This window comes from Alosa pseudoharengus, unplaced genomic scaffold (assembly GCF_046254945.1).
Source record: "Alosa pseudoharengus isolate Yale_2024_CS ecotype anadromous, Long Island Sound unplaced genomic scaffold, YU_APseudo_1.1 YU_APseudo_1.1_scf_6, whole genome shotgun sequence".
In the NCBI taxonomy this organism is placed as follows: Eukaryota; Metazoa; Chordata; class Actinopteri; order Clupeiformes; family Clupeidae; genus Alosa; species Alosa pseudoharengus.
The window spans coordinates 31,750,116-31,776,580 of NW_027468848.1; the positions used below are offsets into that span (position 1 = coordinate 31,750,116).

At 46.4% G+C, this 26,465-nt stretch overlaps 1 protein-coding gene across 1 annotated transcript; it reads left to right on the forward strand.

Moving 5' to 3' along the window:
* Window positions 1-415: 415 nt before the first annotated feature.
* LOC143105813 (disabled homolog 2) lies at window positions 416-26,465 on the forward strand. Its single transcript, XM_076269922.1, has 15 exons — window positions 416-619; window positions 12,096-12,334; window positions 17,243-17,391; window positions 17,882-17,980; window positions 18,149-18,280; window positions 18,570-18,653; window positions 19,433-19,456; window positions 19,583-19,627; window positions 21,385-21,447; window positions 23,056-23,760; window positions 24,315-24,459; window positions 24,675-25,208; window positions 25,597-25,682; window positions 26,002-26,107; window positions 26,365-26,465. Exons 2-14 carry the CDS (start codon window positions 12,244-12,246, stop codon window positions 26,068-26,070), a joined length of 2,226 nt encoding a protein of 741 aa, XP_076126037.1. The 5' UTR covers window positions 416-619; window positions 12,096-12,243; the 3' UTR covers window positions 26,071-26,107; window positions 26,365-26,465.

The following is a 26,465-nucleotide window of genomic DNA, read 5'->3' on the forward strand; positions in this document are numbered from 1 at the left end:
AAATCATTTTACATTCATGTTGTAAACACTTATTTGAGCACCCTAAATAGATGGGTAGAACAATACAGATAGTGAAATAATGTACAAAGACATAGCCAACAGTATTTCTTCTGACAAATGAAGGCTGATTCTGTTCCCATATTCGGTTGTTATCAACTAATGTGTTTAGTCATGTTTTCGTAAAGGCAACTTAACTTTACCGTATCAAAAGTCTAGTCTGTCGCTGTCTATAACTGTTTGTAGCCTGGTCCGAGGCAGAACCTTTGTGTCATGGAATGTTCCTTCTCCGACTGATGGTGGAGTCGTGAGCACACAACCTAGTAGGTTTCCCAGTGACTTTTACAGTCTGGTGCACATGGGGTTAAATTTTCAGCTATAACAGCAGTTTGTGGGGGAGTTACCGAGATTTAGACTGCAGTAACATCACGGCGCATTCCTGGGCAGTTCTTAGCCGCCAACATCTTATTAGAACCATATCTGAGGCCGGTTTCTTGACTTGATCCGTAATACAGGGAAACGCGTCGACAGTAGGTTACCCTAATTGTCAGCCGCTCTGCTGGACTGGAGAGAGTATTTTGGAGTATGCCAAGTCTACATTCAGCTGCCTAGCTTGATATCGGTGAGTGTTCGCAATCTGTTCTCTTTTACTAATATCCTGCTGTGTCAGGGATACATCTGAAATATTTTCGTAAATCGATCTTTCAGGTAGGTTAATTCTGTGTAGCCTTCAGTGTGGGAAAAACGAATTCAACGCAATATACCATAACGCACCATGTAGTGTCTCATGTAGTCGACGAACCCTACAATTAAAGGTTTTTACGTTTACGTCCTCTCTACCCTTCATTATCACTTGTAAGCTCATTAATTCTCCATCCACACTGCAAATGATACGCGTTATGGCCAAGCTGTGGGTTTCAAAGATAACGGAACGATTATTTTTGTATCGTCAGTATTGTGTTCATTAGGTATTTATCTCACATTGCTGAAGCTGTTCCTTGTGAGGAAGCATACCTGTTGTGCTATTTATTGTGTTTGATGTGTCGTGTCGTGTCGTTTTTCAGTATGCTAACTTCAGCTAGGTGACCACATCGGATGCGCATTTTGGCATGTCCTTTCATTCTAACAGCATGACGTCTGAGATTTCACTTTTTGACTCAGGGAAAATACTGACGCCGACTGTGCTGCGCTGGTTAATGTCTGTGCAGACAGAATTAGCAAAGATGATTGATGTTAGCGGATCCTCTGCCAAAATCAGTGTACTGTAGTCTACTGCTTCTGTATGCTTCTGCCTCAGTGATTTGATAAGTCTATGTCAGAAACTGTCTGAGGTGTACAGGTAGGCCTATTATTTTGCAATGTGCAGTTATTATGTTTCAATATTGAGCATCTACATTATTCATTCACATGTTTTAAGAATGAGACCACTGCTTGACCGACTTGGCTTAGAAGTCCTCTGTAGGACTACTGTAAGTCAAGGCTCTCTTTGACCTACATTCACGAATGTTTTGTACTTAACTACCTGCACTCACGCCCACCACTTTTCCATACATATTCTCCCATTTGACACTGAAAGACCACATAGAACCAGACAGGGCTGTCTTTCTCTGAAGAAGACCAAAGAACCTCTTTTGCCAACCCTCCGGCTTTCTATTTTGAAGTGGAGAAACCCTTAGATGTTTGATGGCAAAAAAAGTTAAGTGAAGCGATGTAACTGAAGAGGAATACTTCCATCTTTATAGAAGCCCTGGTTATGCTGTGGATAGGTGCTTTTAGATTTTTTTTTTTTTAGTTTCCCACCCCAGTGTAGTCTGATGTGCACTTTGGACAAGGGGACTTAAATGGGGATCTTTCTGCAAGCACAATAGGTGACATTTGTGGATGGTGGTGAGGAGGGGAAGGGTGGTGCTGGGCAGAGGCTGTCTAAAGCGGATGTGTGCTTTCGCTGGTCCCTTTCTCCAGAAGTGCCGCAGGTATGAGCTCAGTTCGAGGGAATGCAGAGCACCGCAGGAGACCGTGGTGACCGTGATGGCTGCCTGGTCTGTAAAATGAAAAGCAAATGACTCCTGTGTGCGTGAGTCTACATTTGTACATCTGTACGTGGGAGAAAGTCAGAAGGAATGAAAGGGAAAAAAAGAAAGGCAAAAAAAGAGGGAGTGAGACTGAGATAGAAAGAAAGAAAGGGAGAAAAACCTCAGCTTTGTGAGTTGCTGGCAACACAGTTGACTGCATCCTCCCCCCTCTTTTTTCCTCCTCTCCAGTGCCCCCCTCCCTCCCTGGCATTTTTAAATGAGGAAATGCCACTGCAAACTTATGCGTCTTCCCCTCCGCTCTGAACGGACCAGATAAGACGGAGGGACACTTTCATCTTCCTAACTTAGTTGACACTCAGATGCTCCCCAGTCATAAAGCTGAACATTACAAGGGCTGATGGAATGGGGGGGGGGGGGGGGGTGTCTCTCTCTTTCTCTCTCTCTCTCTCTCTCTCTCTCTCTCTCTGGCATTTATGTGCCCCACAAATCCTGCCAGACATACACGCCTGTTCCAGACAAGGTGGACGCATTCCTACCCTAATACTTGTAGCTAAAGAAAGTATGGGTGCTCCGCCCTCTCGACTGCCTTTTTATGATGTTTCAGAGTGAATTTTTCATCTTGAAATGTTTCGAGGCGAGTCTGACTGTGTGTATAAGACACTTTTTTCCTCCCTCTGGGTACAACGTGTGCAATTTTATTGGAAGCAGATGTTGGCACTCAAACCTATTTCCCTCCTCTCGTTGGGCTCCTCCACTCTCTCTCTCTTACTCTCTCTTCTCCCTCAGTTTCTCTGTCTTCCACTCTCTCTTCTCCCTCAGTTTCTCTGTCTTCCTCTCTCTCTCTATCTCTCTCTCTCTCTCTTACTCTATCTTCTCCCTCAGTTTCTGTCTTCCTCCCTCCCTCCCTCCCTCTCTCTCTCTCTCTCTCTCTCTCTGCCCCTCACATCCTCTCCCTTTCATTCTTTCGCTGTGTTCCACTGCCTGGTCCTGGCTTAAGCCACGTCTTGTCTGAAGCCATCCATCAGTGTGTGTTTAGATGTTCATTAAGATCAGGGGGGCTGACACTGACACTGACAGACGAGCCGCTGATAACGGCCACAAAGGCAGCTCGTTTTTCTCCCCAAGACCAGACTACGCTGACTCAGTGGCACGGGTTCCCCTCTGCAGATGTTCCTCTTCTGTACGAGGGGATGTATTTTCTGTGTATATGGGGTATGCGTGTTGGGGGGGGGGGGCTGTATATAGGTCAGCATTAGAAGTCATTCGTGAGTACTGCTGACTGGAGCTGACTGCACGGACCACATGCTGAGGTAAATGACCTTTGAACTGCATGTTTGTGTCCCACTTTCTCCACATACATGCCTGGATCAGTTTTTTTTTTTTTTTTTAGTGGGAGTGGGGTGGAGAGTGGGATGGGTTGAAGCCAGATGTGTGACCATTTGTTTCCCTACTTCAGGGCCATAAAGGACGTTGCCCCCTGACCCTGCCGCTCCACAGAGGAAAGAAAAATAAAAGCAAGAATGGGCTTTTAAAAGGTCCAGGCTCACTTAATTTGGTTGGGGATGGAATGTTGTGAATGCGGCAACCTCCCCCTGTGTTTGAAGTTCTCCTGCTGTGGTTACCTGACTCTGGTAAAACTGATCTGAGCACAGTAAACATCTGGCCAGCTGAACCCACTCTTACCCTGCTAGTGTGTCGACGGGAAGTGGTAAATTTCGTCCACCCTCGCAGTCTTCCTGGAGTCTTTCACCCTCATTGGGGTTGAGTGTGTCACTGGCCCATGTTATTGAGCCCCCTCTCCCCACCCCTTTCAAAGCAGTCTTCTCCTCCCCCCTGTAAAGAAAGATAGATAGATATTTCTACCATCAGGAAGCAGCTGGAGATATTTTGCACCTCATGCTTTTAGGCTGACTTCCATGATCACAGACTTCCTAAATCTTTTTGCTCATGATAACGAAGAAAGAGTCTGACCCTAATATACGAGGAGTGGCCAGTCAGTAAATCTGCCAGAGGATTTGTGTAGGGGGGCCTGCGATGAATTCCCAACAGTGGATGGCATGACAGCTCTCGTTGGGGTGAAAGTTGTAAAGCGGAGGCTAATGCTGGCCTGGGCCAGCGCATGCATGCCGGAGCATTCAGAGGATTTTACAGGCTTACCCGAGGAACCTGGAGGCCATTGCATTGAGAAACCCAATGAAGTACGTAAGAGGCTTGTTAATAGTTGTACACCAGACATTTTACTGTGGAGGCTTGTGTAAGACTATGACCGAAACACCTCTTAGACCACACATGATGAGGTAGATAGAGGGTAACATGGTGGTGTTGCCCCACCTATCATTGGAAGTCTTACTGCCTGTATTTATCTTCAGACCTTGAACATCTGATAGTTTCCTGTCAAATTAGATGGTGTTAACTGTAATAGGGTAGAAGAACAAAGCATTATAATTATATAAGTATAAGTATAATAAGTATAAGTAGATGGTCGCTATGTGTGTTTAAGGCTCACTGATTAAAAAAAATATGAACATGCCCCCAGAGTGTAGCATTGTAGCTGCCTGGCTGTTGGCTGCAGCAACTTGAGCTAGGTAGAACTGATTGTTTTTATTTTTATTCATCTAACAGTACTTGGTGACCTCAAGAAACAGAGATCTATGTGAAAAATCACCAGAATTCTCCTTTAAGAGGGTTTTTTTTTGCTCTGTCTCAAATCAGGCTCACACACACACACACGCTCCACTGATTTTTCTGACTTCCAAGTTGCTTTGTGCCTTCATTTTGAGCTTTGTAAATATTCAGGCCTAGCAGCTAATTTCGACCCGCTAATTATTTCAGCCTTATTACATCAATTTACCATTGTGTATGGAAAAGTGTTTTTCCCCTGTCCGCTATGATTTCCTTGTTGCTGTGGCATCCAGGCTAGTTGTGACGCGGTACACTCAGATGGGAGAGCGTGAGATCCGGCTCGTCCTTATTTCCGCCATCATAACCATGTGCTTCCCTGGACAATTTGCAGGGTGTTTGCATAAAGCCATTTGTCTATTGCCAGATAGGCAACTCTGTGATGTGGATTGCGTCTCTCTCTCTCTCTCTCTCTCTCTCTCTCCCTCTCTCTCTCTCTCTCCCCCCTCTCTCTCTCTCTCTCTCCATCCCTCTCTCTCTCTGTGTACAGAGTTGTCTGTGGCTGTTTGATGAGAGGCTTCAGATGATGGATTGTGTGTTTGCTGTGTAAAGCGAGACAGTGGCTCGCCCAAGCTTGGGCGAACAGCACACACAGCTCTCAGCACCTGTCTGTCTCTCTGTGGCACCTGGGTGCCATGGCAACCCTGCCCCCGAAAGGGAAAAAAAGAAACGGATGACAGCCAAGGCCTGTTCTGCGAAAAGGAGATGAAATATCTTGAATCAAGGCAATAAGCACATGGTTTTTGTCTGAAACAGGATATTTCCTCTTCGCCTGGCACAAACTATCTTACTGCCATATTACTGGCTACTGTGGCAAATCTGCTACCTATAGCATAAGGAATTTAACTCCTTTCCTGTGCATAGCTGTAATTATAATTTGTCATTAAAATGTCATTATTGGATTGCTTGGCACTAGAATTGGCAGAATTATAAGCGGTTTGATCAAAACTGAGAAGTTGAAATCTGCTTTGTCAGAAATCAGAATTTTTTATTACAAGCATCTTGTCCTTTTCATATCTTCATATATATATATAAGATCTAACATATAATTGCAATCCACTGTTGGATTATGATTCTTACACCACAGTACCAAGGACTATTATCTTTAGGAAGTTAAATGAGCACTGTCTATATCATTTGGTAGGCATATTCATCTTGTCAACACCAAGTGGTTATGAACACAAATCCTACTGTGGTACTGCTGTAAATTCATTCTTGATCAATTTAATTTACAGTAGTTAAAAAAAAAAAAAAAAAAAAAAAAAAAAAAACGACCTCAATGAAATTGCTATATCCCACAGCTTCTCTTCTAGTCCAGTCATTTTAGGAGAAAGGGTTGAACAAATTTCAACACAAGCAAACTTAACTGATTTTGTATCCTCAATATGTCCTGAGTAAGGGAAAAAAAGCCCCGAAGAATCCCAATAGGGGAAAGTTTAGAAAAAGACCTAAATATACCCTATTCATGCGCCTATACAGTATTTTTCTCACGCAAATAGGGGGAAAAAATTAACCTTCACATATCACCATGAAAATTACTGAGTTGATTACTTACATCAAGACAAACAAAAAATGTATTATAAGTGTTTTTGAAATTGTTTGTTAACATGGGCAAACAGGGCATAATGTAATCATGTATAGCTAATGTATAGTGACCCAAAACTCAATTAGTTTTGCTGTATCCCACAGCTTCTATTCCTCCAAATCCTACACATGAATATAGTCATGTCTCTAAATCTGATTGGCCCTTGTATATCTGTCGGCGATGGTGAGATTAGCCTTTGGTGCTAGCCGCTGCGCTTCTTTACAGCTCCACGGAAAAGTGTGAGGAGAAGGGCCGAGGGTGTGACGCCTCTATCTGTCTTTCATCGCCGCTGCCGCACCTCGTCTGGCCTCTCACTCTCGCATGAACGGACAAGCACTGTGCTCCTGGATTAAAGCATTAGGAAGTGTCCATTATCATGTCAGCTGGCTGTCACACCGTGGCTCTTCATCTCCAGGCAGGCAGACTCTGTGCGATCCGTTTCTCTGGCCTGGCTGTGGCGAGCGACTTGGCTCTGCAGAAAAGGCTGCACCCCCCCGCCCTCTCCTCCACCTTACACACATGTGTGTACACACACACACACACACACACAAAGGAGATAGGAGGAGATTGTGTGAGTGATCCTGATCCTTTATTTGGGACCTAAATCCTTGCAAATATCTCTGTCCCTCTTACAGACAAACAGGCAGACAACACTATACACACACACACACACACACACACACAATGCTCTCTATTGCTTTTCCATCCATCTCTCAGCCCTTCTCAAACACACAAAAACTCTTCCTGCCCCCTAGTTCTCCTTCTCTTTTCTGTCTGTCTCTCTGTCTGTCTGCCTGTCTGTTTGTTTCTCTCGGTGTGCTTCACTGGTGAGCAGGGGCCCCAGGTTTCCCACCAAGGGGAGTTCATTTGCCTTTGATGTTGTTATTTACTCGATCCTCATGGTCAGCGCTAGAGGACAGCGAGCGGAGCCAGGAGAAACTTGGCACAGGAAAGACCCTCTTCGCTCCCATTGTTCTCCCCCAACAGAGCCACTCGGAGAGGAGATACGCTCAGGGACCCTTCCTCCGGAATTGTGCTTACATTGCACTCTAGTACTAAGTTATGGAGGAAGGGAGGGAAGGAGACCGAGAGAGAGAGACAGAGAGAGAGAGTGCAAGAGGTCCTGTCAGGCCAGGGGTGGTGTGCAAATATTTATGTTGTTTTATTTTTTTGGTGTGTGTGTGTGCACACTGAGTTTTGGCTGGGTTTTCACAAGTTCTCTGAAAGTGCCTGGTGAGTCTTAAAGCTACAGGGGCCACTCTGTTCATGTACAGATCGTAAGGAAGAGGTGATAAACCTGTCATCTTCTACACAATCCATGCATCTGTATAGCCAGTTGGTAACTTGACATTTCCGACCTTTCCGGCCGCCCAACAGGAAAGACCCATTTTAAGACATTCAGTGTTCAGACACACTTATAGTTACTCGCATTGCTGTCCCTTTTTGTAACCAGAGTGTCATATTTCCTATGACTTTAAGCACAAAACATTGCAAACAAAAAAGTTACAGACAGTTCCCTAAGCTCCGTTCCAGTCCAGAATCTCTGTGATGGGAGCCATTCTTCCTCACATACAGTAGGGACACCAGTAGTATTTGCAACAGTTACAGCTTGTGTTTCTGCAGTCAAGCCTGTAACGTCCATGGGAGGACTTACTGACTGACCCAGGAGCAGCATGTGCTATATTTCAGTCTGCTGATTTGTGCAGCCAGCCCTGAATTGAAGGGTTGTGCTTACTGTAAGTCCAAGATTTGTCTTCTTGTCCATTCTTGCCACGTCCTGTATATTCCAGGAATGTTGAAGCGGGTGGGGGTCTGCTGATACCGGAAGCGGGCATGGGCTAAATCTGACTTAGCCTATTTATCCTCTGCTTAGGACCAGTCATGTCTCAATGATGGATTTACGAGGTGTGCGATGCTGGTTTGGTTACCTGGAATGTGTTTTGCTCTGATTTGCTCTGATTTGCTCCAGACATTCTTGACTTAAAAAAAAAAAAAAAAAAAAATTAAAGTCAGTTTCTTGTTACTCCTACCTTTGTGAAAGCTCACAAACACACCTAAGTGAGGGCCGGTATGTGCGGTTACGGTGACCACACTGACCCCCCCCCCCCCCTGCTGCCCTTATACTCGGGGTCCAAGGTTGATGTTTATGAAGCTACTGTTTCCTGTTTCCTATCAGACTGAGGTTTCGTCATGTTGAGGTTTGACTGGGAGCAGCCTTGTGATGCCTTATCAAAAGGTCACAAGGGTAATATGTACTTATGACCTGTAATGTACACATTATTTAGGAGAGACATTATTTGTACGCATATAAGGCATTGACACAAAGAAACATACTCAAATGTTTCTCACATCTACTCAAATCTTCAAGTCTTTCTTGTAAGAAACCATTTCACAGTTCCAAAGAGTGTGTCCATGGAAGAGAGATGTATAGAGCTATTCCTACTGACAGTTTCTAAGACCTACTGAAAGAACAATGTCATCTGTTAGAGCATTTCTCGACCTGGCAGGAACCCAACCCACAGGTGCAATAAGGTAGAGTTCCTCAACTGCTCACCAAGGCATAGTTCGGACAATAAATAGACGTGCCAGTCTGACCAGAATGTGCAAGGAGCACAGTTTCCTCTTCTCCTCCTCCTCCTCCTCCACCTCCTCTGTCACCAGGGCAGCTTTGGTGGATCAGCTGTGTCAGACAGATTGATTTCCCCCCGGACTTCCAGTCAGAATGTGGAGCAGCAGAAGAATAACTCACCCTGAGCATAAATATTCTGCACATCGCCCCTGCCTCTCACCCCCCCCCCCCCCATCTCCCTTCCTGCCTCCCTCCATCTCTCTCTCCCTCCATCTCTCTCTCCCTCTCTTGCCTATCTATTCTTTTTCTTTTCCTCACTCAGTCATTTTGTGTGCTATAAAAATAGCAATTTGTGATCTTTTTTGGGCAGGGTCACATGATTCTGAAGGGGGGGGGGGGGGTGTTGGCGCGCGTGAGGGCTTATTTTATGTGCGGGGGCGGCCCAGCGGCCTGGCTTTCAACTCTTTGCTGACCGGCGGCGCACAGCTGTTGCCACGAGAACGGGCAGCTGTTGTGATTCTTGGGGAGGTTGGGGGTGGTCAGTTGCGGGGGGTGTTGGGGACAGGGCTCCTGTAATAATAGCAGGCTGGGCAGAGGCACACGTGCGCTTCGAGTGCTGTGAAGGTCGCGGGGTGGCCCTGGGGTCGCGAGTGCAGGCAGGAGTGCAAGCTGATTTAGAGGGGGATGAGAGAGGAAGTGTTAAAGTCAGGTAACCAACTGGTAGCAGCAACACTTTTAACTGGTTTACTTTGTTAGAACTCAGAGCCATACCTGTTTGGTTTTTACTCTGAGTCGGACATAGATTGAGCCAGTTACTCATTACAAATGTCTGGTTAAGCACACATGCTTTCGAGAGCAGCCCCTTTCACACTGAAAACATTAGACATAGTTCACCACAGCTTTATTACACTTTATTACTGGGGATGGTTTTAGACCTCATCATTGTTAACTTTAGGAGACAGACAAAGACTCTGCCTCCTTTTTTTATAACAAAGTTTAAGGCATGTTACTTTTTTTACCTTACTTCTCTTTTCAGAATTAAATCATGTAATAATACACACACACAGAGATTGATATCCCTTGAAACTTAAATTATAAGAGGTATTAAAATTAGACCAAATTAAGGGTATGATAGACAATATGGCTGTTGTACAGTCTTTGCTCTGACTGATATCTAGACTTTTTTACTTTATTTCATTTTACTGTAATTTAACTTTTGTATCACATGTTTTTTGTTGTCGTTTGTTATTATTGTAGTTTTTATATGATTGGGAACACGGTGTGTGTGTGTGTGTGTGTGTGTGTGTGTGTGTGTGTGTGTGTTTGTGTTTGTGTTTGTGTTTGTGTTTGTGTTTGTGTTTGTGTTTGTGTTTGTGTTTGTGTTTGTGTTTGTGTTTGTGTTTGTGTTTGTGTTTGTGTGTCCAGGTTTAGAAGGGGATTTAAAGGGCAAAGATCTGGCTGTTTCCTCAATTAGCAATCCTCTTCAATTCCTCTTAACACATGCAAATACCCCCACCCCCAAGACACACACACACACACACATACCAGTACACACATTGTCTCCCATACATGTGGGAGGGTCTAGTTTGCTTTGATTTACGGTTTATTTTGACCTCAAGGAAAAAAAGTGGTGTTAATGAAGACCAACTCTAAGAGGGAGTAGTTCAAGGCTGAAATATTTTAGCTCTCAGGAAAATATTTTGCCTGTGCGCTGTAGGGCAAACATCCCAAATATTTATCTTTGGGACGCAATTCAAGTTGCTTCTCTTCCCCAGATCGAAAACAAACAAGGGGAGGGGCAGGGGGGGCAGACAGACAGATCAGGCTGTGGCGATGTCACAGGGACAGACATGACGTCAGCGATTTATGACAACAGCATGTGTCTGAGGACAACATGTCTAAATGTTAGCATTGGATTGCACTTAAATCATCAGTAAACAAAGTACTGTGCTTTTTAAAAAGCCTGCCCACAACATTGTCTCCCTGATGAATGTTGCAATACACGTCTGGTTCCCACATCTGGACTAAAGCCCAATAGTGACGTCCAGCTTTAGAGGTCCTGATAAGAGAGTTGCTGGTTTGGGAGATTGGGGCCTTGAGGTTGTGATGTATTGTGCTCATGGCAGAGGCCCCATTGCTCTACATGCACCATGTGCCAGCTTATAGACCCTTTCAATCTGTTCTTGGAGGGTTTCCGGTTGAATCGTTCAAAACCAACATGGCTACTTTGAAATGAAAATGAATTGGACTACAAAATATCGTATAAAATATAAAATTTTTGTTTTTCCTCCAAGTTACCATTAGTTCGATGTTGTTTTCTGTTGCACCAGAAATGCCTTAGGAAAGGACCTGTTTGTTTATGCAGTTGAAATGGTCTATAAATGAACATAAGCATACATGTGCCCTTCACTGGGAAGGAAGAGTGAAAACTGGACTAACTCTGATCTTCTAATTTAGGAATGTTAGGTGACTGGGCGTGAGGGTGTGTAGAAAATGTGTTGTTGAGTGTGTGTAGACCTTCACAATGCTGTCCGCTCACTTGAAGCCAGGGCAGGATGTTTATACAGCTTCTGTTTTTAGCAGTGCCCCGTTTGATTCCTGTTACCGCCGTTGAGTCATTTGCCCTGTCCTGATGTAACATACAGTGGGTTGGAAATATGGAAGGCCCAGCATAGAAACCCGCCGTGTTGAACAAGAGTAATACGCCTATGCTCCTGTTCTGAACTCAACTGTTGGAGGATTTTTATATTCTGCAGTATTTTTTGAACCAGTAGTGTAATATGTAATTTTATTTTGGTTTGTTGTAGAAATGCTTTAAAGTCTTATCATAATGCCAGTGTCAACAACAAGATATTCTCCTCTGTCTCACCAAGAGCCTTGACATTTTAACCAGTTTTAACCAATTTTTTTTTTCTCTTCCACTCCCATTCCTCTTGCCCATCTCATCATTTCATTTCTCTTCAACACTTCTCACCACACACTCATCCTCCATTCTTGCATTTGTTCTCTTCTGCCCACTCACACCTACACTTTCTGTTCTGTATTCCTGCTCTATATCTCTCTATCTCTCTATCTATCTCTCTCTATCTATCTATGTATCTATCTATCTATCTATCTCTATCTCTCTATCTCTCACCACACTTTCTTATCTCTATCTCTCCTCCTACCTCTTTCCTCCTAATTTGGTCTCTCTTTCTCTCTCTCTCTCTCTCTCTCTCTTTCTCTCCTGCAGGTGCCGTTGGGCTATGTGTCAGTGCTGAGTGTGGCTGTGGAAGGCCTTCCGTGATCAGTTTCCCCGGTCCTCCTCTTCCTCCTCCTCCTCCTCCCTCCCAGTCCTCCTCTTCGTGGTGGTGCGGCGTAAGTCCTGGCCCCTGGTCGTCATGTCCGCTGACGTGGAGAGCAGCAGTGCACCGTCCCCAACGGAGCAGCAGCCACCCATCAAGACGCCCTCCAAGAAGGAGAAGAAGAAAGGTACGTGTGTTAAGAAGGGTGTGTGTGTGTGTCTGTGTGTTTGTGTGTTTGTGTGACTATTGGTGTGTGCACTGTGTAAGAGTGTGCAAATGTTCGGTTTGTGGCAGAAAGTGACTGTGATTGGTTACATGATTGTGTATGTGGCCTGTGGCCAATGGATGTGGGTGTTATCTCTCCCACATGAGAGTTATCTCTCGCACATACTCTGTGTGTGTGTGTGTGTGTGTGTGTGTGTGTGTGATGCTGTCCCTAGACTCTGTGCAGTGGTATCAGGGAGCGTGTGGGCTGTGACGCCGCCGCCGCGCTTATTCCGGCGCAGTGGGGATTTCAGCGCATTTATTTTTAAACATGGCTTCTCTCTCCCATCACAGCCAGCAGACCCGTCGTCATGTTCTCAGTGCCGGCTCATCTCACACTTTTACATTCTGCTGCTGGAACCAAAACCTCAGTCCACTCCGGCCTTCGCTTCATGTATCTGACACACACATAATGGGTTGAATGTTCCCCTGGTGTATTCCCATGGAATACTACACACACTAGTGCATATATCTGTGAGAGTGTGTGTGTGTGTGTGTGTGCGCCTGGGACAGTGGTTATACATATCTGTGTCTTTTTAATGGGTAGTCTTCCTGGTGGATGACGCTTTTGTTCTTATGTTGGCTGCTGTTGTGTGTGGGGAGGTGCGTTGTGTATTTTTGTGGAGTCCTTGTCAGGGGATAGCTGTGAGTGAGTGTGGAGTGGAGTCAGCGTGTCATTAGTGGGGAGGTGAAACGTGTCGGGGCAGGGCTGTTCCCCTCCACGCCCCGGTCACCTCGGGAGAGGGGCCTAGAGGCCACGTCCCCTAGCTGAGCCGGGAAGCCACAGCCAAAAAAAAGAGGCCACACTGGACCCGCATTAGACGCTTCTGCTTTGGAGAATTAAATTCCGATTTCCTCCCGCTGTATATCACTCAAGATGCATCCCCTTACACTGCAGTGCTTCAGATGAAAGAACACATTGTTTCAGTGCTCTGCATAGAAATGAACTTTTTTTTTCTTACTGACTGTCAAAAGTTTTTTTCCTGAATGAGGGAGGGAGTTAGAGAAAATCTCATCTTTGTTTGGGGTGAGCCATTTGGTTTGTTGATAAGATCGATTTGCAACATCCCTTGCCTGGTTTCAAAAGATCACTTAGCAGTCAGTGTAAATATTATTCACATGAATGGAATTTGGTGGTTGGGCATTACATCAGAACATATCAAATGTGAGTAAATGTCATAAATTCTCCCTTATGAGGGAGCATATGAAAGTGTGCATGTGTAATCTTGAACAGTGTGTGTGTATGTTTGTGCATATGTTGCTGTTTTCCGTCCCATTTTAGCAGCTGAGAAAATATATTTTTTGTAGTATTAAAACGGTCTCGAGCACACCAGGATTCTGAAAGCTGTAATCAGGGAGCCATTTGAAGAAAGGAAAAAAACACAGTTTGGCTGTTAAAACTACAGAGGGTCTACCTGGGGAAAGAGTCAAGAATTCTTTTTTTTTTTTTTTTCGTCAGAACTGAATAACTGCCTCTGAGGCAGTCAGAAGAGTCCCGTAAAAAATTCAAATTAAGCACCATTGGAGAAGCAAAACTGAGCAAAGCCAGTTGAGAATGTTCAAATGATCGCGGCTAGTGGGGAATGTTTTTCTCTTTCTTTTCAACACACATCTGTGGCCTGTACGTCCTATTGAACTATTCCAGTAAGTGGCTGACGTGTCCTGAGCCAGAGCTTGTGTATGAGTTGAGCAGTTGGGGTTGGGGGGGGGTGGGGGGGTCTTGATGTATGAGTTGGGGGTCATAGAGATGACTCAGAGTTTCTCAGTATTTTTTTTTTTTTGACGTCGTACTACGCCATTTGACGTCTGCCCGAAAGTAGGTCACGCTCTCCCCTCTGGAACAGGCGGGGAAACGGGCTGTATCCAGCATTCCGGGGGCCTCCTTGACCCAATACTTCTCTGGATTTATTATGTTAAGCTGAGCCCAGTGCACAGTGGTATTGTTTGTCTTACTGCGGCTCGCTCTGTACCAGCGCGGTTCCATTACGCCCGCTTCCCTGTCTCTGCACCGCCTTCTCAGCTGGGCCCCGAGACACTCTGTTTATCATTCCCGCTCCTCGCTGGCACGGAAAGCGAAAGGTGCCGGCTCTCACGCGCTCTCGCTCCATGCGACCCCGACTGCGCCTCTGCTGACAGAGTGCATCTGGGGTTGGCCGACCGCAAGAACACACAACAGTGTGGAGAAAGGAGCCCGTGTGAAAAGGCTTTTGCAACAATACGCGGTTAGTCTTGTAGCCAGCGCAGCGCTAACAGAGGCAGCGCATTCTCACTGGACCGCCCTGGCACATCAAGGCAACCACTCAGTCTTTAAGAAAAGGAGGGGGAACAAAGAACTCTCATTTGGATCTCATGCGGTGACTGTAAACTGTGTCAATATATTTTATTGTCACTTTGACGTAATCTACAGTTAATCTCGAAAGGCGTCTGGTTACTCAGCGGATAAGAATTTGTTTCTCTTACTTGTGTCTCTGGGGGCTCATTTGTACCTGATTGGCTCTTTTAAGTGTCTGTCGGTGTTCAGTGTCAACACACACCTCATATCATATGCTTCCCAGGATGTCCGAGACGGCCCCAAGAATAGGACTCTCCTGAAGGAGCAGAGAGGTCAAGGGTCAAGCTGTTAAGGACATGCTGGCTGAGGTCATGCAGGCAACGCTTGGCACTGACTGGTTTATGATCTCATTCCCGGAGAGGCCAACTCTATTTTAATAGTCCACACTCAACAAATTGCCCTCTGATGGTCCAATTAGTCTCAAAACAAGTTATATGTTTTTGTAGGAGGTAGAATGGTGCCCGAAGTGACGCACTGCCTCTCCCACATTCCAGGCGAGAAAACGCAAAGCAGACACTGTCCTCTGTTCCAGCGGCCGGAGACATTAACACTTCCCAACAGAGTGAGTTAATTTGGTCTCCGCTAAGGATGCCCACAAGTCATAATGGTGTGAGACGCCGGTTGCTGTTTTGGTGCCTCGGCCGTTGTGTGTGAGTGTGTGTATGTGTGTTTGTTTGTTTGTTGTGGGTAGTGTTGGGGAGGTAACCAGGCAGTGGGGCTGTATTTTGAAGTGTGCGGCTCCGAGAGGTTGCAATTGTCTGCTGGTGCTCAAAGGGGAGTTGGGGGTGGGGTAAGTGAGGGTGAGTGGGTGGGGTGGTGTGGTCCAGCCTGTTCGGACTTGTGCATGCCGGGAATGTCAATGGCATCCCTCAGCCAGAGCAGGCCTGCAGTCCTGGGCTTCTGCCAGCCTCTCAGTACCAGCCCTATACACATTCTCTCCTCCTCCTCTATCCAGCCTGGGCCCAGGGGATCACAGGGCCCGTGTCCGAGCAGGGAGCCCTGCCACACGGTCAGCTGAGCATGGCTGCTGCCAGCCTCCTGGAGCCGAGTGCTGAGAGAGAGAGAGAGAGAGAGAGAGAGAGAGAGAGAGAGAGAGATGGGGAGCGAGGGAGGGGGAGAAGGAGAGATAAGAAAGAGACAGACACAGGGGAGTGAAAATGTATACGTAGAGAGGGAGTGATGGAGGAAGAGATTGTGAATTCATAGAAACGGTTATGTTTGGCAAGAGGAAGCAGGGAAAAACGTGTTGAAGAAGGGCAATGGCCTGACTCCCACCTACTTCAATATGGGGCCTTAATGTTCATGAGTGTTGATTCGGATGGGGGTGGAGTTGGTTCTTTTTTTTTTCTTGTGGCACCATGCATCACTAAGTACCCCCCCCCACACACACACACACACACACACACACACACACACACACACACACACACACACACACACCGGGTGGTGTAACTCGGTGACATTTTCAGTCATTGGGTAATTTCCCCCTGAACCGAACACCATGTGCTTGGAGTATGTGTGTGGGAGGGGGGGCAGGAGGGCTAATACCCAGAGGTAGGCCAGTACTGTGAACCCATGGAGACTGAGGAGGCGAAGCCAGCCCTGCATGCTCTATGGCGAGAGTACCTTATTTTGTTTTGTTTTAAGACTCAAGCCCACTCTTGTCCATCATCTCCTGGCTGCGTTTACAGCACTCTCCTCAGAGAGGGACTCCTATTCATATTTGTGTGTGTGCCTGAATACAATAACAGTAAGAGCCGGGTTGCTAATGGACTGGTTTTGTTTTGGACTCCGTTGTTATTTTCTCCTCTCTGGAAAAAAGAGCGAGAGAAAAAAAATAGAGCATCAAATACTCATCTTGGTTGTTGCTATAGAAACGAAAAGGAGAGGCTGTGGTGCGGAACATTTAAGTTTAATGGTCAGCCTCGGAATTTACACCTTCATGGCCACCCTGAATCTCTGAACCCTCCAACTCACAGGACCGCTCTCCGAGAGCCTGTCTGGACTGAAGCTAAGCCCCTAAAAAGAATGCGTTGAGCGTCAAAACGAAGAATGCGTTTAAGTCCAGCTTTCCTGTTTCCCCCAGTGGATTTCAGCTGTCATATGCTGCACATTTCCTGTTTATCCACTGTAATGGACAGACTGTTATCCATGTTGGACTTTTAACTGACAGTGTTTGATTCGGTGAATTCATAAAACATGCAGCGGCTCAGTGGGCTGACTGCTTTATGAGTCATAGATTTTTTGGCCAGATTGAAAGTAGCTGGGATGTGGAAAGAGTTGTCCAGGCCTTGTGTGTTATGTGTGGGGGGATGTTTAATGTGGTTTGATCAGAGGAGGGCTGACGACCTCTAAGTGCCAAGTTTTCTTCTAGGAAACCAAGTGTTTGAGTTATTCAATTCTCTCTCTTTCTCTCTCTCTCTTCCTCTCCTTTCCTCCCTCTTTCTCTCTTTTCTTTCTTGTTCCCTCCCTCTTTCTCTTTAATGACTGTTTCTCCAGGTGTAGCCAGTCCAGAGAAGACGGATGAGTACTTGCTTGCCAGGTTCAAAGGGGATGGGGTGCGGTACAAGGCCAAGCTGATTGGTGTCGACGATGTACCTGAAGCCAGAGGGGACAAAATGAGTCAGGACTCCATGATGAAACTAAAGGTAGGTCAAAAGCTCTCACTGGGGCCTTCTCTTAGTACCTCCAAACATGGCAATCACTTGTTTACCAGATAACGATCAGACTAGGACAGCTCATGTTTTGCATGTGATGATGAAGGTTTTTGAACTAAAGTTAGTAGAGAGGGTGCTACACAGTGGTGGTGGTTGAGGTGGCCCCCACCCCCATTCAATGTATAACGTTTGGGTATGTAGATAGATATTAAAGTGCTATATAAATGCAATGTGTTTTTGTTGATCACTAATAGACACAAACAACTTACAACACAACACACTGAAAGTACTTTAACATGGTGTATAATGATCCCAGGTGAGGGCCTTGTCTTTAAGGGAGTTGATTTACATATCCTTTGAGGAAAGAGCACTTTCACATACAATCGCATATTAAATAAACATGGCCCCAGTCCCTTTGAATGGTGTGCTATGTGTGAACCGTAGAGTGATTGGTGTTTGTCCTCTGCCCCGCTGTGGACAGGGTAAGGCAGCAGCGGCCCGCTCCCAGGGCAAACACAAGCAGCGGGTGTGGGTCAACATCTCCCTGGCGGGCATCACCATCACTGACGAGAAGACCGGGGTAAAGAAGCTCTCCGTCTCGCTTTGTCCACACCTCTGTCACCTTAAGTGTGTGTGTGTGTGTGTGTGTGTGTGTGTGTCTGTCTGTCTGTCTGTCTGTCTGTGTCAGAATGATGTCTTTAAATGGAGCGATGACATTAAGTTGACTTTGTTCGTGTGTTCTCCCCAGGCGGCTGTGTTGGAGCATGCGGTCAATAAGATCTCCTTCATCGCGCGGGATGTGACGGACAACCGGGCCTTTGGATATGTGTGCGGTGCCGAGGGCCAGCATCAGTTCTTTGCCCTTAAAACAGCTCAGCAGGTCAGAATACTGTTGGTTTGCCTCTGGGGGATTCTTTTTTTAAGACCACTTTAACTCGCACTCATTTTACACAGTCATTTTCTACCCAAGGAAGATCTACAACTGTAAAAATGTTTTATTTTCACATATTTCATAAGGCTTCATACAGACTTTACTTGCTCTACTGTAAATCTTGCTTATTTGCCCTTCTGCCTTTTTGTCCATTTTTCTGCCCTTATTGACTGAATTGCCATGCCCTATCTTATCCCACTCCTCCTTAGCACACTGATGGTTTCTGTGCTCTCTCCAGGCGGAACCTCTCGTTATTGACTTAAAGGACCTTTTCCAGTTAATCTTCAACATGAAGAAAAAAGAAGCAGAAGGCTCAAAGAAGGTGAGAATTATCTTGGTGAAACCACATCCATAGTGAGAGAGGCTTTCTGCTAACAACTGTGTGTGTGTGGAGGGGGGGGGGGGAGTGTTTGTGAGTGTATTTCCAAATGAATGTACGTGTGAACACTGTGTACTTTTAGTCACAAGTCAAGAAAGTTCACCCAATCACCATTTTGTTTCAGTAGAGAGAGAGAGACAGAGAGAGACAGAGAGAGAGAGACCGACACAGACAGAGAGAGAGACAGACAGAGAGAGAGACGGAGAGAGAGAGAGAGAGAGAGATGGGCGAAAAGTGTCTGCCTGTGTGGGTGTGTGTGTGTGTGTCTGGGCTGAATTTGTCCCATGCACACCTGATTAATGGGTATGTGCTGGAAGCAGCAGCTCTCATCAGATTGAGTTAATTATGGTTTGGAGCGCAGCGTCCCCCTCGTGCTCGGCCGCGGCCCCTGCTCGGGGACATCCCTCTCTCAGCCTCTCTGAGGTGGTTGTCTGCCAGGCCTGTAATGCACTGCAATTAGATCTTATAAACACTGTCACCAAAGGTGAGCCGCCTTCACAAGGCTCCAGTGTCTGTTTATGTGCTATTATGCCAAACACACACACACACACACACACACACACACTGTAATTTAGTGTAAAGATCTAGAGTCTCATCACTTCTCATGAAACACAGAGAGCCAGCCGGAGTGTGTATTCGTTCCAAAGATCCATGTGACGCACTCCTGAGATTTTTTATTATGAAATCTGTTTTAATAAAAAAAATTTTTTTATTATTTACAGGATGAAACAAATAAGGTAGTGGAGGTGTGTATGAATTATTTTCACTGTTATTACAATCAGTTAAAAATAAATACATTATCATTTCTCAGTGGAAACAAATTGCATTAAGTGGCTGACTAATCTGACATATTGCCTTGTATGCTTTCTCAGAATGGCACTGACTCAACTAATGGCAACCAAGGTGACAAGTTGAAGGTAGGCGTCTCACTGTTCATGTATTATTTCAGTTACACACAGGAAAGGTTCCTTGTGCTATTTTGACTGGAGACTTTCCACAGTGGCCAATCAATAACCAAGAAATACTCAATACTATGCAATATGACGTTGGTTACCACAGCCATGCACAGTTGACTCAAGACCGCCTCAATGTGCGCCACAGGCTGTGCCCAGGTTCTCCTTCACAGTGTAGCACGGGCTGCCTGTAACCAACAACTGTTAAGCACAACAACCTGCTTGGCCAACCAAAGAGCCTTAGCAACCAGAAACAACATCACCAACAAAGCAGCCTTCGTTTCATTTCACTGGGGTGGGGAGAACATGGAGGGAGAACCAGCAGGGAGAAAATCAGAACATGTATTGCTATATGCTGCACATAGAACGGACAGCTGTGGAGGAGAGGGGGGATTCTGACCAATCAGAAATAGAAACATTGATGTGTGATGAACATACCGTCTCTCCCTACCCTGCGTACAACTGTGTGTCAGCAGTCCAGTCAGCTCCAAACAGGTCAGGGTCATTGAGATTCAGCACTGTGAAACCGTACACTTTAACAACTCCAAGCTGGGAGGTCAGTCTTTGTTGGCCCAAGTCACAGGTTAGGTCATGCCAAACAATTCAGATGGACAGACAGAATGTTTAAAACCTAAAGCCTCCAAAGTTCTCACTGTATCAGTGGTTCGAGGTTTGCAACAGTACGTTTAAGCCAGGTGGCACTGCAGATATTGTGTAATGCTGTCACACTCTCACCATGTGTACACATACCCTCGTCAACAACACAATTTCAGTTGTGTTGTTCCCCTTTGAGTTCAGCTTCAGCACTGTTTAGTGCCCTACAGTGCCCTCTAGTGTTTGAAAAATGAGTTTTACATTTGCAGTTTAATGCTTAGATAGATACAGTAGATAGATAGACAAGATAGATACTGGTGTGTATGAGGTCTGTTTTCTTGGTGTGGATTTGGGTGTCGCGTTGGTTGTGTGACCCACAGTGATTTTGGCCACTGCTGTGTCAGCGACTTCCCCCGTCCCCACCCTGGGGGCAGAGTAATGAGGTTAGCAGACAGGAAGTGGGCGAGACGAGTCGCATACTGTCTGCAGCCACCAGCCATGTCGCCACTCCAACGCTACAGCCAAGCCCCCCGCCGACTTGGTCCTACTGCTGCACTACACACCAGCACAGAGGGTTCTCACACTCTCTCACTCACACACACACACACACACACACACTTTCTCTCACACACACACACACACACACACACACACACACACACACACACACTTTCTCTCACACACACACACTCTCTTGCTCTCTCTCTCCCTCTCTGTGTGTCTCTTTCTTTCTTTCTTTCTTTCTTTCTTTCTTTCTTTCTTTCTTTCTCTCTGTCTGTCTGTCTCTTTCTTTCTTTCTTTCTCTTTCTCTCTGTTTTGCATGCTTTCTCCCTTTCAGATGGCAAACTGAGAGAAAACAGAATATGTGATGACAAAACTCATGAGAAAAACATTACATTCCACATCAATAATAACAGAATTAATCTTTGGCAGAGCTATAGGGGTTAGGAATGCTTGTAAAACTATTTGATGTTAAAGCTCTGGCATATCTCATCTCTCTCTCTTTCTCTTTCTCTCTCTCTCTCTCTCTCTCTCTCTCTCTCTCTCTCTCTCTCTCTCTCTCTCTCTCTCTCTCTCTCTCTCTCTCTCTCTCTCTCTCTCTCTCTCTCTCTCTCTCTCTCTCTCAGGGCATGGAACAACTGGACTTGTTTGGAGACATGTCAACCCCACCAGATTTGCATTCCCCTTCAGTGAGTTCTGTTGTCAAGTATAAGAGTACACAGTCTGAAGACACACCCACAGACACACACACACACACACACACACACACACACACACACACACATACCCAAGTATGTTATCATGGGTCAGCTAAGGACACTTATACAGAGGTAGTAATTTGTCACAGTGACCTGAGCTAAGGCTTGCTGTAGAACACACATTCATCTGAATCAGATTAGCATAAAGTGTGTGTGTGTGTGTGTGTGTGTCTGTGTGTGTCTGTGTGTGTCTGTGTGTGTCTGTGTGTGTCTGTGTCTGTGTCTGTGTCTGTGTCTGTGTCTGTGTCTGTGTCTGTGTCTGTGTGTGTGTGTGTGTGTGTGTGTGGCAGGGTGATAATGCTTCCGCTAACCAGGGTCAAGCTAAACCTCCCACTGCAGTTAACAAGGCGCTGATGGAGCTAGAGATTTAGCTGTAGTTGTGGCTGGTCGGGGGGTTACGGTTTGACGCTTGTTAACGCAAGCAGCCCATGCCTGTGTTATGTGTGTGTATGTGTGCATCTGTTGTGTCTGCGCCCGAGCCAAAGCCATCTAGTCTGGGCCTGGCTCAAGGAAATGAGGTCTAGGGGAGTAACAGAGTTGGACAGACGCCAACAAACTATGAGGCAACATTCAGTGGAGGCTGCTGGGGACATAAGAGAACCCCTCCCCTCCGCTGTTACTCTGTAGTCTAATAAGGGCCGATGCAGAACATGGACTGTAAAGGGACTGTGTCTTAGAATATCCTGTTTTCTACTAACTGACATGGAAAACATGTGGCAGAACAGACCCTGTTGCTTTACCCTTGGATTACCAAGTCAAATGTTTTGCCTCCACACTGTATTTTTCAATATCTCAAAAGGATAAAGTAGTCGTGGTCTGTATTTGTATTGATAAGTGCTGAACAGTATCCTAGTCAGTGCGCCAAGTTCTTCATGAAAACCACAATGTGCATCAGTGTTTGTAGACAAAGAGATGTCTGATTTTGTTGCGTTGAAATGGTTTTGTAATCCTGTTATTCTACCTCTCCCCTGCTTTGAATGGCAATGACTGAGCAATCACGCCCAGGTAAACTAACTGACAAACAAGTGCAATCATCCATCAGTGCGTGTACTGTGGGCACATCCTCTGTTCAAATCAGTCATGACTGCATCCTGTATTTAGACTGCTGTGGACCTCATCACCCATCAGCAAACTACATGTATCAGACTTCAGACATAATATCCACCAGAGCTTTGCGACATCATTGCATGTGACATGCCATTCCTGTGCATCATGTGGGTAGCTTATTGTAAGCCTATGAGGAGGGAGAGAATCCAACTAATTTCTCTTTCTCCCTCCCTCAATGTCACCTTCCCCCCCATCCTCTTTTCCCTTCCTTCCTCTCTTTGTTGTTCTCCCTTTCTCGCTTCCTCGTCCTCTCTCTCTCACTTTTCCTTTTTACCGTTTAACTCATTTTTTTCTTTTAATATCTCCCCTTCATTTCCTCTGTTTTCTTCATGCGCTCCCTCTTCTTGCATTCCCTTCCTTCTCTCCATCTCTCTCTATCTCTCTCTCCCATCTGTCCCTGCACCCCCCCCCCCCTTTCTCTCCCCAATGCAGGAGCCGCAGGACATCCTGCTGTTGGATCTGTCCACTGAGATTGACAGCAACCAGAACTGCGTGAAGGGCAACCCCTTCACGGCCTCCTCCTCTTGCTCTGTCCTCAGGCCCCCGCCCAGCCTCTCGCCTGAGAACCCCTTCTCCTCGCAGCTCAGCTTCTTCCCCACCCCCAGCCCGGACCCCTTCAGCGACGACCCCTTCTCCCAGAACGGCCAGCGCGCCGTCTCCTTGTCCTCCTCCTCCTCCTCCTCTTCGTCGTCGTGCTCCTCCTCCTCCGCCGCAGCACCGCGCCCCTCCAGCCACGAGAGCCCCTCCTCGGCCACCTTCTTCAATGGCACCGGCGGCAAGAACGGCGACTCGGACTACCTGGCCCAGCAGTTCGACCAGATCTCCCACCGCACGGCCGTCCAGACCCCCCTGAGCAACGGGCAGTGGCCGCTGGACAGCAGGGCAGGGACTGAGGCTGGCGCCTGGACCCAGGTGGCGAGCCACCCGATCCCCGTGCCGGAGCAGAATGGTCACCACGCCATGGCCGTCCCGAACCCTTTCGTGGAGGCGGCCGACCGGGGGCAGCCCGTGCAGAACGGGGTCAAAGCTGAGCCCGGCGCCGCAGTCACCATCAACAGCGCTCAAGCCAAGGACTCGGTCATCATCAGCCCTCCTCCGTTGAATGCCAAGGGTGGACGGGGGAGGAGGAGTGTGAAGGTGAGAGCGAGCGGGAGCGGATCTGAGTCTCTGTTTGTTATTTCTGTTTTAATGGACGACATACTGTGGGGCTCTGTCCGGTTTAAGCTAGATGCAAATACTCTATACGTTGTTTCAGATGAGCTCCTCTCAGTATGTTGTCGAAAATGTATGTCTGTCTCTGTCTAGCATGAAATGAGTGCATTATTGAAGTCTGCTGATGTGAGCTTGACCTCCATCTTTGGTCAGCGTCCCCTAACATTCTTCTTTCTGAAATCACTGTGCTCAGTCATGCTTTGCTAATGCATTTTGTCTCTCACTTTACTGCTTCAGTGATTTATCTCCTAAAGGTAAGGCTTGGTTTGACAGGGGCTCTGCTCGACTTCTTCATTACGCTAGCTCTCTCTCGCTCTATCAGGAAAATATTAATAATGTCACTTAATTACATTTTTGATGTTTACAAAACATGCATTTGTGGCAAATCCAGTAGTTATTTTCATATTTTAATCTTCATATACAGTGTATAATGTATATATTCATGAATTCTCATATATCTGTTTTTGTTTGATGGGCAGTCTCCTACAAATGAAAAATCTGGTACAGACCCATTTGCATCACCCAGTCACACAGAGGTGCCATCTCCGCCTCAGCCAGAAGTGATTCCTGCTACCCTCTTCAGCAAGAGTCCAGTGAGCACCTCGGACACTATGGCTGCTCTTGGTGAGGCTCCGACACCTTCAGACTCACAGTCTAATTGATATAGAACAACGGTCATAGTGGAAGTTGTAAAACAATACTCATATAGTCATAAGTCACCTAAGACCTAATAATAGTTGTCAATAGCTGTCACTTGACTAAATCCAGTGAAAAGTCAATGGGTTGATCACATGAAGATACTTGATTTGGGCATTTCTTTTTCTCTTTCTCCTTCACAGGAGGGTTGACTCTCGGTCCTCCTCCTCCAGCTCCGGTTCCAAGCTCAGCTCCCTGGAGCCAACCTCTGTCCACCATCTTCCCGCCTGCTGGCCCCACTGTGCCCCAGCTTCTCCCCAACAGCCCCTTCACCCAGCCTGCCGCCTTCCCCCCCGCCCCAGCCCCCGCACCCGCCTGGGGGGCTGCTCCAGCAGCCTTCGGCTCGGCCTTCCCCCTTGCAAGCAGCCCTCCATCCTGGGTCCAGCCCAGCGCCCCCGTCTCCAATGGGTCTTGGGCCCAGCCTGCCCCGGTGGGGAACCCCTTCCAGTCCTCCGTGTTCCCCATGCCCTCCTCGGGCTTAGGGGGACTGGGCAGTGGGCCGCCCACCTCCAGCCCCCCGCCCCCTGAGGTACCACCGCGGGCAGCGTCCAAGGTGGACAGCAAAGCCTTCCTGGATTTGGACCCTCTCGGGGACAAAGTCAACAGAGACGTGCCCGTGAAGGACATGTTCAAGGACTTCCAGATGGCCAAGCCTCCTGCCGTTCCTGCTAGAAAGGGTGAGGGGGGGACTTTTAAGTTCAGTGCTTCTTTTGCAGAAGGGTTAGTGTGTGGAGCCCTCACCACACTAACACAAGATGCCATTAACCTGTCTTGTAAACTATTGGATTCATTCATAAATTAAAGATTTAAATTATTTTGTTATTGTTCACTGTGCATGTTATGAGGTTGCACATATTCCTGGATTTTGGTTATTGTGATGAAAAATGCCATTTCTTTACTGTAAATTGCTAAATATGCAGTAAAATGGTAAATATGCATCTGTGCAAGTGTGTGGTCAATTCAAACACAACGATCTTATCAGGATGTTCCACAAGAACCCTTTCAAATCTATTAGAGTAATTTCATTTGATTAATTCAATGTGTTTCTTATATTTCTTATGACAGAACCGATGAAAGCCCAGACCATAGGTCAGGCCCCTTTTGACAATCCCTTTGGAGCTGGTCTCTTCGGATCCTCTGCACCCATAACAGTGAGTACAGAACAGTGTGCTCTCTGTTTGCCATTCCTTTGCTTATGCAGAAACCTGAGAAGGTCACAGAATATTCCATGTTTGTGTCTAATTGTAGTTCAGTGTTGCCACATTACAAGAGGAAAATCAAAGACGTTTGTATGATTTGGTTAGCCGATCTAGATATTGGTCTAGCTCGTGGTAGGGAGGCAGCTATAAATGGAGACTGTGTGTGACTCGACAAATTTAACAGTACACAGAGTGATGTTGAATGCCACGGTATGGCTCACTGTGTTCCCCATTTGCCAGTGACTAACATTTCCCCCTCTGATATTGTTAGAGTGCACCGGCCATCAAGTCTGGAGGGCCAGACGCCTTTAGAGACCCCTTTGGAAATCCCTTTGCATGACCAGCACCTGAACTCCGGTCAACTGAGCCCAAGTACTGTAAGTACAGATAGGAAACTGTACCTTTTATAGATATTGCATACATGTATGTATCAGCACATTGCTTCAGTGTTATAGCATACGTACATCTCTTGCTTATCAACTGCAACATTTAATGAAATTAACTTTTGTAGTCTTCCTTATAAACAAACCCCTCCATAGCTGCAAATAATGTACCATCAATCTGCTGTGTAGTAACACCTGGTGATACAAACCTATTGACACTGCTGGTGTTTTTATATTTATGATTCCTGTAGGTGCTCCCCCCTTTAGAGGTCCAGAGTTCACCCATGATGTGCACCCCTGCCTCAAAGCAGGTTTTTGATGTCCAGCAGGCTCCATCTCACAACCTCCCCCC

Excerpts from the sequence above, each read along its gene's own strand:
- LOC143105813 (XM_076269922.1), top strand. The coding sequence starts at position 12,244 with ATGTCCGCTGACGTGGAGAGCAGCAGTGCACCGTCCCCAACGGAGCAG. Across the intron at positions 18,281-18,569 it reads CCCTTAAAACAGCTCAGCAG|GCGGAACCTCTCGTTATTGA; the intron begins GTCAGAATACTG and ends TGCTCTCTCCAG. Across the intron at positions 18,654-19,432 it reads AAGCAGAAGGCTCAAAGAAG|GATGAAACAAATAAGGTAGT; the intron begins GTGAGAATTATC and ends TATTATTTACAG.